Source organism: Peromyscus eremicus, chromosome 7 (genome assembly GCF_949786415.1).
Source record: "Peromyscus eremicus chromosome 7, PerEre_H2_v1, whole genome shotgun sequence".
NCBI lineage: Eukaryota > Metazoa > Chordata > Mammalia > Rodentia > Cricetidae > Peromyscus > Peromyscus eremicus.
In genome coordinates, this window is record NC_081422.1 from 7,158,132 (window position 1) to 7,175,894 (window position 17,763).

At 38.1% G+C, this 17,763-nt stretch overlaps 1 protein-coding gene across 1 annotated transcript in view; it reads right to left on the reverse strand.

Moving 5' to 3' along the window:
* Positions 1-7,040, reverse strand: part of Cntn5 (contactin 5) — a 476,649-nt gene extending 469,609 nt beyond the window's left edge. Inside the window, exons 1-3 of the mRNA XM_059267217.1 lie at positions 6,975-7,040; positions 6,830-6,863; positions 1,471-1,692 (exon numbers count right to left, since the gene is read on the reverse strand). Of these exons, the coding sequence (XP_059123200.1) occupies positions 1,471-1,692; positions 6,830-6,863; positions 6,975-7,040 (322 nt within the window). The remainder of the gene's footprint in view (positions 1-1,470; positions 1,693-6,829; positions 6,864-6,974) is intronic.
* Between the last annotated feature and the right edge of the window lie 10,723 nt (positions 7,041-17,763).

Here is a 17,763-nt window from a genome sequence, read left to right on the forward strand (position 1 = left end):
TTTGCTTATACATGGCAGCACAGCCTAAGTTGATAGTTTAATCTTTGACATAAAGTTCTTGGAAAGTGTGTCTTCAAATACCTCAGTCAATAATGAATGTACTGAATGCCTTTCAGTATTGCTCTTAAAAACCGTAAAGATACAAAGGAAAACTGTACATAGAGCCCAGTAAGGGGATTCTGAGAGAGATACACATCACCCCTGTGTTTTCATTCCTACAGAAGGTGTCAACAGTATTCACATCACACATTTCTGGGAGAAATTGAGTGAGATAAGCTATTTTAAACCATGGAATTGTGTCTGCTAATAATCTCTGGCAGGAGCCATCCTTCCTCGTTAGTTAACCTCATTTTGTAATGTGTCTACTAATGACAGATTTAGGGAACAACTTGAAAATGCTTTTCAGTCCATAATGTTAATAACAGTAGGGTGGTCCTTAATTTAACTGGTGTCTAAGTGTGACAACTGGGTTATTTATTTATCACTCAAAAATAAAGTTAAATATAAGCATATAATCTTAGGATATGTGATGCATTATTCTTAACACTATTTTACTAAAGAAAAATCTAGAAATAAAACCATTACACTTGACAAGTTTATTTCATTTATTTGAACATTTATTGTATTTTAAATTATGAATATGTGTATGTCTTTGTGTGGGTCTGTGCACATGTGTGTGAGTTCCCAGAGACACTGCATTCCTCTGGACTGGAGTTTGAAGCTGATGTTACAAGCAATTGTAAGCAGCTTGATGTGCATTCTGAGAACAGAACTGAGGTCCTCTGTAAGAGCATTACACATTTTTAACCACTGAGCCACCTCTCCAATACCCAGTATGTCTGTTGTAGGGCTGCTGATACTCATGGACAAATTGACATTCCAAAAAACAATGTGCTTTTACTTTCAGACTAATAGTTCTGAAATTTAGTTTTAAATAACTGCTAGTAGTGAGTACAATTAGCAATTAATTTTATCAAGAATCTTGAGAGATCATTAGAATAGAAGGCAAAAGCTTTGACAGGCTCCTCCACCCAGGGGCCTTTCTTCTGTCCCACAGACTGCAGACTTCCTCTTGCCTTCCAACATTGCAGTTTAAAAAGTTGCATTTGTAAATTCAGTGCCTGCTCCTATAAGACATAGATCATTTTCCACCCTCCTGTTATCTCTACAAATAGGAATCTGTGTAAGACTCGGAGAGCTACCTATTTGAAATGCAGACAATTAGGGAACAAGAAGTCCATCTCCCCAATTCTCCTAAATACACCACTTAGCACCCACAGATGCTCTCGACACACTGAGGACAAACTCCTCTGAACTCCACCAGCTTTCCCAAAGCTGAATCTATCTCCCCTACAACACAGCAAAGCCCAACCCTCTGGTCACTGCAACAGGCTTGAGACCTTTCCTAACAGTCATTTATGATGTATTCCTTGTATGACTAACACTATTTTGTACTTTTTCTGCACTTACCATCTTGTCTGAAGGCATCTGAGGAATGGTAAAGGTTGACTGGGGAGTGGTACAGCTGAGCTGCCCCTCGCCAGCTGGGTGGAGAAACACTCAGGGTTCCCAAGGAAGGACTGCTGTACCGTGGTCTGGTCTTGGAACCAAAGGCAGATGAGGCTGAACTCTTCTTAATTCTTAGCAAAGCAGCATATGAAGTAGGAACACTGGAAAGAGCTTCAGAGCTCTCTGCAAAAAGGAAACGGAACACAGAGTCACACCCAAGGCCCTGACTGATGCTTTTTTCTTATGAAAACAGTTTCTTCTGGGTATATTGTTGGAATGTGTTACAATTTAATTCAAACTAGAATTAAAAATGAAAAAAAAAACATTAAAGGCTAAATGTTAGGTTTTGGAATATTTTATGAAAACTTCCTGGTTGTAATATGTCCCGTTATGAGTGAAGAAAAGATGTGAAGTAGAAATAGAGAAAGGAGAGCAAGGGAAGATAGAAAATGGGGGATGAGAGGGAGGAAGGATGCAGGGACTAGGGAGGGAGGGAAGGAGAGAGGGAAAGAGAGGGGGAGGGGGGAAGAAAATGTTTAAAGACCCAGCCTCACATATACTCTTTGCAGGAGTATTTGGATGTACTTCAAGTTTGTTTTAATGCATTCCATGTAGGGTAATTCAGTGCCGTCTTTACTACTGTATTGGGAAAATGATCCCCGCTTATGTTTTACAGCTACAAAGATAAACACACAGGGACAGGAACTGGCTGAAAAGCGTCACATCATACCAAGAGTTTCTACCTAGGCACACATCTTATTTACACTAAAATTATACCTTAGCTTCTCCAAAAGTCCTCAATTAACTAATAAATGTGAAAGAATCTCGATAGAATTCATTATATATGTTTTGTTATATAATTCTATAAGTTAATATCAAATAGAAATGATATTATGAAACTCCTATTTTTGTTCATTATTGAGAAATATTTTATTTGCATTTTATTTAAATTCCTAAGCTGTGCTATATTAAGAAAAGAAAAAAAAGTGTGTATAGTATCTGAAATAGATTGAGCTATCACATGCTCAGAAAATAATGTGGTGATGTGAATGAGAACGGTCCCCATAGGATCACATTTTGAATACTTGGTCACAAGGGAGTAGAACTGTTTGAAAGGATTACAAGGATTAGGAGGTATGGCCTTGTTGGAGGAAAGGTGCCACTAGGGTGGGCTTTGAAGTTTCAAAGGGCCGTGACAGGCCCAGTGTCTCTCTGCCTGATGACTGTGGATCAGGATGTAGCTCTCAGCTATATCTACAGGATCATGACTGTCTGCCTGCCACCACATGCATGATCATAATGATAATGGACTTGCTTTTGAGGTAGGAAGATCCACCTCTAATCTGGTCCATACCTTCTGGTGGCAGCCTGCATAAAGGGTATGGAAGAAGGAAGCTTGCTCTCTTTGCCTGCTTGCTCTCACTGGCAAGTCCATTCTTCATTGGCATTAGAGTCTACTTCTTTGGGGTTCTGGTGTATACTGAAGACCAGCTGAGACATCCAGCCTCATGAACTGAACAATTACTATATTTTTGGACCTTCCATTGTTAGACTTCCATTGTTGGACTAGCCGGACCACAGCCTATAACTCATTCTAATAAATCCCCTTTATATATATATTCATTCTATCAGTTATGCTCCTCTAAAGAACACTAACACAGATAATAAATTTAGTGCATAATTAATATAGATAATAATTTTAGTGCATAATTTTGGAAAACAATCTAAATACAGTGAGTTTAAAATAGACATTGAATTTTTGCATCTCTTAGTATAAACTGAACCGAACAAGTTGCTAAAAATGGCAGACATTTTTAAAAATGTTTTATTTGATGCATATGGGTGTTTGGCCTGCATATAAGTGTGTGCACCACATTCACACCTGGTGCCCATATAGGCCAGAAAAAAAATACCAGATCTCCTGGAGCCAGGGTTACACATGGTAGTAAGCTGTTAGATACTGCTGGAAATTGAATGCAGGTCCTCTGAAAGAGTAGCCATTGTTCTCACCTGTTGATCTACGTCTCCAGCACCAAGCTTGGGATACTTTTAAGAATCAGAATATTGTTCATAACATAATATTATGTTAATGCCTGCTAACTAAATATAAGATGAAAGTCAGGTCTTTACCAGTAAGCTTTCTCATAATTAAAATTACTTAAAATCACTTCACTGCCTCACACAGATATTTTGGGATGTAGAAACATTTCCATGATTTAGAAATAACATGTTAGCTGCTAAAGTATCAAATTAAGTTTAACATTTCTCTACTGTAAAATTGTAATTATACTTTTTCTGAAAGTCAAGAAAAATACTTTTTCAGATGCTTTCCACACTTAAAATGAGCATGCTCTGTGTTCTAGCCCACCAGGAGCTGAGAAGAGATCCGTATCCTTTAGCCCCTGCTGTTCCACAGCCTGAGAAGGCAGAACAAGTTTACGTAGAAATAGCTAGCCACTTTTGAGCAAAGTACTTGAGAAGAGATGGTGGAGAGACATTAAATCTCCTTTAGAACCAGAAAGCAAATGTAAGTTGCAGGTAGCACTCAGGTGTGACAGGTAATGAAATAGAATGAGGGACTTTCCTTTATGTCCTGACTTCTGAGTGTCTTCATTCCAGAGTAGCTTTCACATTGTGTCTGAACATCCTGCCTTGCCAGTGTACAAGTAATAACACAGAAAAGCATCCCAGATACTACTGAAATATGAAATAAATATAAAAATGTGAGCTTGAGTTTTTAATCTAGGCAAGTATAATTAGTAGAGAATTAGAAAGCCATATTTAACATTTATTTTTGGTTAGTTATGCAAAGAAATCGGCTCTATTGTGACGTTTTCAGGCACATAAATCATTGTTTTGTCCCTATTTGTTCTCCACCACCTTCCATATTGTACTGTTGATCACTGCGGTAGTAAACTTTATGTATACACACACACACACACACACACACACACACACACACACACACACACACACACACGTCTAATACTGTCAAGAAGGGCAGCCATTGGTTTGTACCATTAACAGACAGATGAGCTGACCCCTGACCCCTGACTGGGCCATGTGTTTCTTACCAGGGTGCTGCTCTTTCTGTGCATCCTCTTGCATCTGTTACAGCTGTGATTCCCTTTTTATTGACGAATGTGAACCCAAAGCTCTCGCTATGATCTGGTCATGTAGTCGTGCAAGCAGCACTCCGAAAATGTATATAAAGATGCCAAATTCTGGAAGTGCCAAAGTGAGTAAGTTATCTCCCCAACCTCCACGAAGCTCTAATCTAGTGGAAATGAAAGGCAAGTATGCATCTGCTTTTAATGCAGTGGAAGAAAAGTAGATTTAGAGATCTACAGGCTTGCTGCCACAGCTGCATAATCCTCTCATTCAGCTGGCAGCCATAGAAAAATGCTTTTCAGGGGAAAGATCTAAATTTTCATTTCAGAGAACAGGGGGCTGGATTGGGTTTGAGTTCTGGCTGCAAGATTTCAGAGGTCTAGTGAAATCAAACTTTGGAGTCATATTTGCAAGGGCTGGGGCTAGATCCTTGACGTTTGCTTCCTTTTAACAGTAATAAACACATTTTCTGACCTAAACATGTACTGGTAATTTTCAAATGGTCTTTACTGGATTTCTAAAATTTGTTAGAACTAACTAATTAATTAATTAATATAGTCATGAGCCACAAATGTTCCCTGCGTTCATGTGATTTGCAGTCTAGCAGCATTGGAAAAGCACTACTAAGTGCCTTAGACAACACCATTCTATACACACATGAAAGCAGAACTGCACACACTGGGGGAAGCAGAGGTGAGAGAGCTTTGGTGTACACACTGTTCAGTTCAGAGCTCTCTTCCTAGGATAAAAACTCACTGGGATCTGGGGGCATGTGGCCTCCTCCTGTCTCCAGGTGCTCGTTTCACCTATGGAGACTTCTGGGTGACAGATCTGTAAGTCTGTATTCAACACAGCCTTCAAAGACAGAGGGCAGGATTAAATCTGAACTCTACACCACAGTAGCTGTGAGCCTGTGAGCATGTAGGAATAGCCTTGTTCCTCAGCTTCTGTGTCTGCAGAATGGGGGTATCCAAGCTCGTTTTTATATCACCATGGAATAGAGCAAAGTCATATACGGAATTGGAATGATTCCTAGTTGATAGTGGGAATCAAATTAATGATAGTTTTGCATTGTGTTTGTTATCTGTAGTTTGCTCTTAGCCTGTACCGCTATGTGGTCGCAATAGCCTGTCCTCAATTTATCTCTTTCAGCTGAGATTATTTCACAAGGTAAGAGCATAAATACTGTCTTTTAATTTACATTTTACCCTGGAGAGTTCAAAGAGTGGGTAACAGAGGTGAAAGAGCGACCCTTACACTTTCCTGCCCTATACTTATATCTATATTCATATAAGTATATTATGGGAAAAAAGAGGATAAACACAGAGGTTGTGGATTAAAGAAAAATTAGCATTTGTGTATTCTTATGATTTTTCTGTTACAGCAAGTACTGCTCTTCTCTTCATTTTTCTGAGAATGAATTAGAAAAAAAGTGACTCCTAATTTTTTTCTGAGAAAATCACTTCTCAGTTGGCCAATCTTTTAATAAGTACCAATGTTGGCAATGTCAGTGGAACCTGGTTGGGCATTTCTCATTTCTCCTTCTATTTTCTCACTTTATATAGATCAGACCTTAGGGAATGTGCCTTACTGTAATTTCTAAAGTGGCCTAGAGATTTTGCGATAAAACTCAATTAACCTGGTGCTCTCACACCATGGGATCTCAGCTGGAAGATGGGTAGGAGTAAATATTAATGCCTTCATTAGATATCGCTTCCTCCAATGACCCTGAGCCCACTGAAGTTAGATTATTTAATAAAATCATGGTCTGCTAAGTCACAGTGACATTGTCACATCTTGCGGTGTCAGAACTAACAGTAATCTTTTTCCTTATTTTAAAGGTCATTTTACAGATTTCAAATACTTCCACTGAGTATGAATAATATTAATACAAGTGAATTGGAATGTGCAGAGCAGGAGTTCCTTAGGGTAACATTTACAAATAAAACAAAACAAAATGCCATTATGATAAAGGGTGTGTTTTAATCCCTCGCCACATTTTAAATATTTGTAAATTTTCTGACACCTATTAAACTTCATAATTCTCCATATGTCCCTAAGTGTGAAAATATTTCTAGAGAGAACTTCAAAGTTCTAAAATATTGACAATACCGCTAGAGGTGCAGTGAGACTCTGCATTGGTAGGTCTTCTGTCAGCTCCTCACACAGGTAGCATATTTGAAGGCTGTGGAAGGTGAATAAGCCACACCGGAGATGCACAAAGTAACAGGTTGCTTTGATAACTTTATGTATTACCTGTAGTTCTAGTTTTATTTTAACTAAAAATACTCTGCAACACCAAGTGATATGTCATGTCTTTTCTAATTATAATGCTTAAACACTTCAAGTCATACTTCCAGAAAGCAGAGGACCACTGATTGCACACTGATGACACAGTGCCCAGACAAAGCAGAAGCCATATGATCTCCAGCCCTGCCATGTGACTCAATTGTCATCAAAGTCTGCATGAAGAAATGCGATATCTGACCTTTGCCAGGGCAGCTGTTAAAGCAGTCCTATCTTTGGCGAGGGTTCATATTCACTGTGCAATTTCAGGCCACTTTTGTTTTATGAACCTTTAAGGATGGATGGAACAGGGCCCGTTGTGTGAAGCATACTTAGAAAAGCTTAATAATTTATAAACACTGTACATGATCTCAACTGGATTTCTGCATCCCTAGTAGAAAAGAATTTGAAATAGCCCAGATCAGATGTACTCCCTGCCTCTACTCAGCATTTCTGTATTATGTGTAAACTTTACACAGTTTCAGCTGTATGTGCTGGTGAGCACTGTGAAGAGTGAATTCACTATGTGAATGCTGGAAAGTCAAGCATCTGGACTAACTATTCTTACATATAAAGAGAGGGCAGCTCCCAGCAATGCAGTCCCAGAGTCGTTGCAGGAGACTGGAAATCTGACGTAGTCACAGAGTGTGGAGAACAGAATTCTATTCGACACACCTGCTACTAAGATCCACTCTGGACAATTAAAACCACAGTGATGCAAAACTAAAGAGCTTTCGTATTAAATTGGATATGATGCAATTTTATTTCAAAAATAAAATTTTCCTGTGGTGATATTTTATGTTAATAAATAAAGTTGCCTGGGGTCAGAGCTATTAGAGCCATAGCAAGTGCATGGCAGTGGTGGTGTACGCCTTTAAGGACCTGGAGGGCGGTACATACAGGCAGTGACAAGGCAGTCACATGATTGAGTTTACAACCAATCAGAAGCCAGAACAGAGAGACTATAGAGACAGACACACAGGAAGGAGGGCTCCTCTTTTGGAGAGCTCTCTTGGTTGAGGAGGATCCCTGAATCAGGAAGGGTGAGGCTCTTGGCTCTGACCTCTTGGCTTTCTTCTCTGAATCGGCTCTGTGTTTTTTGTCTGATAAAACCGTTGGCTACATCTACACTGAATTACATCTACGTTTGGCGCCCAACGTGACAAGAATCCATTAAAAACCATTTAACTGCTAAGCTGGATTCACACCTCGGACACTAGGTGGCTGTTTTGAAATTCCCTCAGATTTGTACTGTTCTACGAGGACTTGGTTATCCAATATTTTAAAGGAAACTATTTAAAGAGAAATTTTTTCCACATAAAAAAAAAAGAGAGAATGGGTTTTCTGTGTTCATTAGAAGAAAATTGGGCTTTGTTTGCAATTTTAGACAGTCTAACAATGGAACAGTTATATGAGAAGATTAATGTTGATAGAATTATGCATTTTATTACTATATTTATTCTTATTTTACTATTTAAGAAGATAGTCAATTTAAGTGCCAGGGTGACAGCTTTAGAAAAACTTGATACGCTTGTAAAAACTCAGACAGAAGAAACTAACAGTGAAGTTGCTTCAAGATTGGATCATAGGATTATGATCCTGTTTTCACACAGTCACCTTTAGTTTGTCCAGTAACCATACAGCAGTTGCCTGATCAAATGACTACACAAAATATTTGGGCTCCAATCGAAATGTTAGATTTACGAAGGTTTAAGGAGGCAATAGTATCTTATGGCATGCATTCCCCATATGTAAAGCAAATGTTAAACTCTTGGTCAACATATAATAGGATTGTACCACAGGATTGGCGGGAGCTGGCACAAGCTGTTCTGGAACCCAGTCAAAGGCTTCAGTGGCTAACTTGGTTCAAGGATGAAGCTAAAAACATAGAAAAACAGTGGAGGGATAAAGGAATACAAGTCTGCCAGGATCAGCTTATGGGAGAAGGTCAATATGCTTCAGCACCAGCACAATGTTTATATGATGTCCAAACCCTAATTTTATGTCGAACAACAGCCTTGAATGCATGGGACAGAGTTGAGGAACCAGGAAAAAAACTGAGTCATTTACAAAGGTTATACAAGGCCCAAAAGAATCTTTCACAGATTTTTTACAAAGACTGGCTTCAGCATTAAGAGAATGGTCCCGGATTCAGAAGCTGGTAAGATAATAATTGAAACTTTGGCCTTTGAGAATGTGAATGCAGCATGCAAAACAATAATCAGGCCGTTAAAGGCAAGATCTGCACCTTTGGAAGATTGGATGAGAGACACGGTTAATGTTGAAACTCATGAGCATGATGATACGTGGGTAGGAGAAGCAATTTCAAGAGGTTTGAGGAATGTTAGATGTTTTGGATATGGAAGGCAAGGACATTTGAAAAGGGACTGTAAACAGGTCATTCCTAGAAACAATGTTTCCTCAAGGAACAATGGCAACAGAATGCCCCTTCCTTCTGGAGTATGCAGAAGGTGTGGTAAGGGGAAACACTGGACCAACGAATATAGATCAACAAGGGACAGACAGGGTAATCCTTTGCCTCAGTCTTCGGGAAACTCCCAGAGGGGCCTCATGCAGGCCCCAATAGCAAATCCAGTTCAAACCTTTCCTGCAGTCATAGAGGAAACCCCTACTCAGAGCAATTAAATAACCAAATGCCTATTGGAATAAGTCATGCTGGTCAGGACGATGAAACAGAGAGAATAGAAAATTCAGGAGAAAACATAAAGAAAATTTTTTGGCAAACTTCTATTAATGAACAAAGACCAAAATAATCGATAAAAATAAATGCTGTTTTGTTGTCTGGTCTGGTAGACACAGGTGCGGACGTTACCATAATTGCACCAGAAATTTGGCATCCAACTTGGCCTCTTCAGGAGGTAAGCGTTCAACTGTTAGGAATTGGGACATTGTCTTAGGTGAAACAGAGTGCAAGATGGCTCGAGTGTATAGGTCCAGAAGGACAGAGAGGAAAATCGAAACCATATGTAGCTAACATAGCTATGAACTTGTGGGGTCGAGACTTGTTACAACAATGGAATACTCAGATTAACATCCCTCCAATCTCAGAAACAAATCATAAACTAGCACATGTTTCTGAGAGAAATATTAGAAGGCGATATTCTGAATGGTCACCAACCATCCATGTTATACAAGAACAGGGCACAACAACCAATGATCTTCCAAAGACATCAACAGCTCTACCTTTAAAATGGTTGACAGACAAGCCTGTATGGGTCCAGCAATGGCCTTTAACAACAGAGAAACTCCAGGCTTTAGAAGAGCTGGTAGAAGAACAGTTAAATGCTCAGCATATTGAGGAATCAACCAGCCCTTGGAATTCTCCTGTATTTGTTATTAAAAAGAAATCGGGTAAATGGAGAATGGTAACAGATCTTAGAGCAATTAACAAAGTAATTCAGCCAATGAACTCTCTACAATCTGGAATTCTTTTGCCTACTCTGTTACCAAAAGGATGGCCTCTCATAGTTATTGATTTAAAAGACTGTTTCTTTTCAATACCCTTACAAGAAAAAGACAGAGAAAGATTTGCTTTCACAGTGCCTACTTATAATAATTCTCAACCGGTTAAAAGATTTCAATGGAGGGTCCTCCCACAGGGAATGTTGAATAGCCCCACTCTGTGCCAATATTTTGTACAACAGCCATTGGAAATGATACGTAAAAAATTTCCTAAATCTATAATTTATCATTATATGGATGATATTGTACTAGCTGACTCAAATGCAGATACTTTAGAAAGAATGTTTGAAGAAGTAAAGAAAATTTTGCCTTGCTGGGGATTACAAATTGCTCCTGAAAAGATACAAAGAGGAGATTCTATTAATTATTTAGGATATAAAATAGAGCTACAAAAAATTAGACCCCAAAAGGTGCAAATTAGGAGAGATAGACTACAGACTCTTAATGACTTTCAAAGATTATTTGGAGATATTTCTCATCTAAGAACTATTGTTGGGGTAAAAAATGATGAACTGCATAATTTGTTCAAAACCTTAGAAGGTGACAAGGACTTAAATAGTCCAAGAGAATTATCACCTGAAGCTGAGAAAGAATTGGCCTTGGTAGAAAAGAAAGTACATGAAGGACACGTGGATCGTATTGATCCAAAGCTGGATTGCATTTTGGTTATTTTACCTTCTAGACATTCTCCTACAGGAATATTAATGCAGAGAGAAGATATTATATTAGAATGGATATTTTTACCAAATAAACCAAATAAAAAATTAAAAACTTATGTGGAAAAAATCTCTGACTTGATTTAGAAAGGAAAATTGAGACTTCATCAATTAGCAGGAATAGACCCAGCAGAAATTGTCGTACCTTTAACTAAGGAGGACGTTGAAAAATTATGGACAGAAAGTGAACCTTGGCAAAGAGCTTACAGTAATTTTTTGGGAGAAATTAACAGCAAATATCCCAAAAGCGATAGAATTGATCTTATAAAGAGAGCTGATTGGATCTTGCCTCGAATTGTACGGGAAAAACCCATATCTGGAGTTCGTACATTTTATACAGATGCCAACAAACAAGGAAAGGCAGGTTACAAATCAGAAAATTTAAGTAAAGTGATTCAAAGTCCTTATAATTCAGTTCAAATATCAGAATTGTATGCTATTCTGTTGGTATTAATGGATTTTTCAGAACCTCTCAACATAGTAACTGACTCTCAGTATGCTGAAAGAGTAGTATTACATATCGAGACTGCAGAATTTATCCCTGATGCTTCAGAATTAACTTCACTATTTATTCAATTACAAGATACAACCAGGAAAAGGAGTCATCCTTTATATATAACTCACATTCGATCCCATACTGGTCTGCCAGGCCCTCTATCACAAGGCAATGATGAGATTGATAAATTATTGATAGGAAATGTGCTGGAGGCCTCAAAATTTCATAAAAAACATCATGTCAATAGTAAAGGTTTAAAAAAGGATTTTTCCATAACCTGGCAACAAGCCAAAGAAATGTCCTACTTGTTCCTTCTACAATCAAACGCCATTACCAGCTGGATGTAACCCAAAAGGTACTCAAAGGAATGAAATCTGGCAGATGGACGTGTTTCACTTTGCAGAATTTGGAAAACTGAAATATGTACACCACACTATCGATACTTATTCAGGATTTCAGTGGGCAACTGCTTTGAGTTCTGAAAAAGCTGATTCTGTAATTACTCATTTGCTAGAAGTTATGGCCATCATGGGTATACCTGCACAAATCAAAACTGATAATGCTCCATCATATGTCTCTGTTAAAATGATACAGTTTTTTGCTTATTACAATATAAAGCATATTACAGGCATACCACATAATCCTACAGGTCAAGCAGTTATAGAAAGATCAAACAGAACTCTAAAGGATATGCTAAATAAACAGAAAGGGGTAACAAAAACCCCCAGAAACAGACTGCATAATGCTCTATTAACTTTGAATTTTCTTAATGCCAATGAGAAAGGAACAACAGCTGCAGAGAGACATTGGATAATAGAAAAAACTACAGAATTAAATCAGCCTATATACTTTAAGGATGTGCTGACCTCAGAATGGAAACCAGGGTATGTGTTACGTTGGGGACGAGGTTTTGCTTTTGTTTCTACAGGAGAAGATAAGTTGTGGGTACCATCAAAATTGATAAAGGTTCGATTTGAACAAGAGAAACCTCTTAATTAGAGGAGGTGATAGTTCATCAACCAACATGAACATCCAATTTAAACTAACTTATACCAGTAACACATGTCTTTTCATTTAATCAGATAGTAACTTGCCAAAAAGGAACATCCCCAAAAATTAGTCTTGGGGAAAGGTTTTTGTTTTTGTCTTTTAGGAGAATGGAGGTTAAGGAATCTGAAGAACACTGGACAAATGAGACAACTGATCAGCTTTGATCTACAAGGTGCTCAGAGTAATTTTGAGATGACTAGCTGAGATGATCCAGTCTCAAAGACTACTTGAATAAGGACTTGAGATAAACCCTGAACTTTGGCATTATACACAGACTGGATAATGAAGGATATGGTTACCTTTCCTAGAATTTGACAATTAACCTAAAATTTTTCTTTCAGGATAAAGATAACTTCGCCCATACCCAGTAGGAAGCAATTTTAAGAATACGACGCCCACATTCCCAAAGAGGTGGTGTGGGGCAGGTGGTTTTTTGATCTTTTTAATGGGTTTTGGGTCTAGGATAATTTTCGTTGTTTAGGGGGTTGGTTACAAGTTGTTGTCAAGGGTTAGGAAAAAGACTAAGCAAAGGAGATTAGATTTAAGGTTCTTATTTAAAAAAAAAGAAAGAAAGAAAGAAAGAAAGAAAGAAAGAAAGAAAGAAGAAGAAAAAGACAATTACTAGTAAGTATTTTACATTGGATTGGATTGTTTTATACTGTATACAAGTTATATATATTTTGGAATTAATATTGTTAGAAAATGCTATATGTATATTTCTAATTGTACTTATACCGTTCATTTAACGATGCAATTTTCTGATCCTTGAATGTTATTATTACCAACTATTAGGATATAAAGAAATGAAAGTTAGTTAGTTATAGTTGAAGATTAGTTAGTTATAGTTGAAAGTTAGTTAGTTATAGTTGAAGATTAGTTAGTTATAGTTGAAGATTAATTAGGATAGAAAGTGAATTAGATACATTTTGGACTTAACAAAATAAGATAAATAATGAAATTATTTTCTCTGAATTTGTCAAATACAAATGGACTAGAAATTATTTAGACATTGTATATAGTTATTGTACTTTTGTATGTAGTTTTTCTTTTGTTAGTTATAACCTTTTTCTTTTTTTTCTTTTTATTAAATTAGAAAAGGGGAAATGTGGTGGTATTTTATGTTAATAAATAAAGTTGCCTGGGGTCAGAGCTATTAGAGCCATAGCAAGTGCGTGGCAGTGGTGGTGTACGCCTTTAAGGACCTGGAGGGCAGTACATACAGGCAGTGACAAGGCAGTCACATGATTGGGTTTACAACCAATCAGAAGCCAGAACAGAGAGACTATAGAGACAGACACACAGGAAGGAGGGCTCCTCTTTCGGAGAGCTCTCTTGGTTGAGGAGGATCCCTGAATCAGGAAGGGTGAGGCTCTTGGCTCTGACCTCTTGGCTTTCTTCTCTGAATCGGCTCTGTGTTTTTTGTCTGATAAAACCGTTGGCTACATCTACACTGAATTACATCTACATTTTCCTACTTTATATTTCATTTTTTAAAACTAAAGTATTTATATAATATCTCTTTAAATAATGAAAAGCATAATCTGTGATTGCTTAAACTAGTATTTCTTTTATAATGTGAAACCTGAGGCAATTAGTTGTAGTACTAGTTGTGGAGTGTAACCACATTAAATGATTCCCTCTTCCTTTGGATAATGAAAGGTTGCAGTAAAGTTTTAACTCTAGCAGTTATATTACCTTTCACTGCCTTATTCTCTTTGTGTTTCACAGAGATTCACAATAGTTTATAACACACACTGCACACATGATAAGGCTGTTCACTAATAAATGGTTCAGCTAAAAAAATAGTTTCAGAAAGCATGGTTCCCTGCAAATTTAGAATCTGTCTTATGGACAAATTATGCATTTGCTACATCAGCAAAATAAATAATGAATGTAATAGTTTTGCTGTGTTTGTGATATCTATGGCATATTATACCTTCTACATCACATCTTCAAAATGTAAGCACTCTCAGCCATGGCATGCTTCAGAATCGAATCAAGTGTGGCCAATTATATTAATGGAATTCTAGGTAACTAAAGATAATCAATACATTTGGCCTATTTATGCATACATAGTTTAAAATTTATTCCCTGCACAAGAAATGATTATTGTGCAGCCTACACTGAACGAGGCACAGAAACAAAATAGAAATAAAATATAAAACCTGCCTTCAAAGTGTTCCTATAATCCAAGAGGTGCATAATATGAACTGCAGGAAAATGATGATAGGACAATGTGAACCAAGCATAAGCTTCCGAGCTACTATTAAAATATCAACTTCACTGGTTCAGTGCTTTCTTCTCAGTGAGGTTCATCTCTTCACTTTCTAGAAGTAGTGAGTAAAATGAGTGGGTGTTCCCCAATTCTCTCATTACAAACAAAGAGTGCTTCCTCATGCCTGGTACACCCTGTCCCTGTCCTACATGGTGCTATCTTGGGCAGATATAAAGAACTTGACTGTAGTTAAAAAGTTTTACCATCTCAGTTGACTGTGCATGTGGAACAAATACTTATCTTCATATGTGACAGTAAATCTACACTTGTTATGTTTAGCTGTTTGTTAATGTCTTTCTGCTGATCACACACTGTAGCGTGAGCCACATGAAGCATGAGCATGAAAAGAAGTGTATTAGCTGGGGCAATGCTGGAGAGCTCACCCTGGTGGTGAGGACAGGGAAGAACTGGCGGGCAGATCCACCCTGCAGCTGCCCAGGTCCAGAACCAGGGTTATGACTTGGCCTGCTCCAATATACACCCCATCTATGATCTGCTGGAGCACATAAAGGGACTAGACCTGCAGACCCAAAGCTGCAGGATCTCCACAACACAGGACAACAACAGGATATCCAAGAAGAGTCCCAGGGAGGGCCCAGCATTGATAGTGTAGTAGAAACCAGAGGCCTTGAACCAGACCAATGACTCTTTGCTATAAACACTTGCAAGTAAAGATATATGGACAAAGGAGTTTAGTTTGTGACTCACTGTGACACACTGCAGCTTCCATGATGGGAATTTTAAATTTTCTTTTAAATTTTGTTTTATTTTGAGGGGATGCAGGGGCAGATGGCAGATGTGAAGGGACAGGGAAGTGAATGGGATCAAGATACATGATTTAAAAGACACATAGAAATGGGTTGGAGAGATGCTCAACGTTTAAGAGCACTGGCTGCTCTTCAAGAGGACCTAGGTTCAATTCCCAGCACTCACATGGCAGTTCACACCTGTCTGTAACTCTTGTTCCAGGGATCTGACTCCCTCACATAGACATGCAGGCAGAATACCAATGTACATAAAATAAAAAATAAACAAAAATTTAAAGACACATAGAATAAGTAAAAAGAAAAAAGTTACAAAGTAAAAATAATAATAAAAGTGAGCATGAAATAATGGAGCAACACAACCAGGCATTACAAGGCATTTTTTTCCCTTCAAAGTCAGTCATCATAGCTTTTAACTTTAGGAACTAAAGGCTGGTGAGGTACATGCCAGAGTAAATGAGGAGTTCTGCTACTAACAGCAGTTTCTTCAAAAGCAATGCTGTGCAGGGGAATGCTCTACAGCAGTTTACCAGGTTGGTGTCTATTCACTTAACTGAGGCCACACCTTAAAGTCAACTGAAATTCACTGCTGTTGGAATTCTACTGCTCTTGACTAAACTAAAGGATCTTAACCCAGTGACCCTGAAACAAAGACACACAGCAGGCTGTCCCTCTCACTTTCAGTTCCCCAACAGCATCCCACAACAACACATATTCTCACCAAACCCCACTGCTGGAACCCAGCTCTGAATGGGAATTGCTACTTCCTCAGCAGATGGCCAACTGCCACTCCCCAAGTCAATTCTCACAATCATTACATTGCAGAGGAATTTCCTCACCCATTAACGTGTAGATCACTTGCCCATTATTTCTTTTGGCATTACCTCCCCAGTCAGAGTGACTCCTCTCCAATTCCTCATTCTTAAGGGATCAGTTACAAGGTTTGGATCCAACAGGAACCATGGTGCTTTACATTTTCCCTGAGTTAGTATTTTAAGCATTTGCTTTACATTTTCCTTAAGCTAGTATTTTAAGGATTCTGAATATAATAAAATATATTCTCATTGAAGAATGAAAACAGTCTCTTATCTTGCTCCTCAGCCATCATACATACTTTCCCAAAGTGCTTTGCCATTATTTGATCTGTAGATCAATGCATGCTTTAATGGCAGCAGCAAGCTGTTTCACAAAATACTACTGGTTCAGTGTTCTGATCTACAGACCAGAAAAACAGGCAGGTTAGGCTTGGTTTTGTTTCAAATGAAAGCCATTTCTGTATACAACTTCCTACTTGCTTACCATATGTGATCACTTACTCCTTCAGAAGTATTTATTCAATTGTACACACACACACACACACACACACACACACACACACACACACACACACGGTGGCCTGGAACTCACTATGTAGATCAGGCTAGCCTCAAACTCATAGAGATCTGACTGCCTCTGCCCCAAGATTAAAGGAGTGTGTTACCATACCCAGCTAATTTATATTTTTTTACCCAAATTGATATACATTATATAACCACATCCCTGTGATTAAGTAAGTTGTCTCTTACACACAATGTTGTGGAAATATCCCTGAAATATATCCTCTTCCTTGTGACAACAGGAACATCTGAATATTAAGGTCTTGCTAAAAGTGCTGGAGAGATGGCTAAGTGGTTAGGAGCACTTGTTCCTGCAGAAGACTCAGGTTTGGTTCCTAGAAGCCTCCCTGATAGCTCACTACCATCCATAACTGCAGTTCCAGTGGATCTGACACCCTCTTCTGACCTCCATAGATACCAGGCCTGCAGGTGGTACACAGAAAAACATTCAGGCAAACACTCATACACATAAAACAAATATATCTTGTAAAAATCACACAAAATATTAAACTTATTTGAAAATTTATTGCTGAAATTGTTTTCAAGTGATTTTGACTTTTATCCTCTTTCTAGCATTATAAGAAAACACTATGTTTGTTAATATTAATAGATCCTTTGCGTATTTGACTAGAGGATCACTAGGGACAAATATGTCCTTCATTTTGTACATGTGCTTGCTGAATCTCACATCTCATCA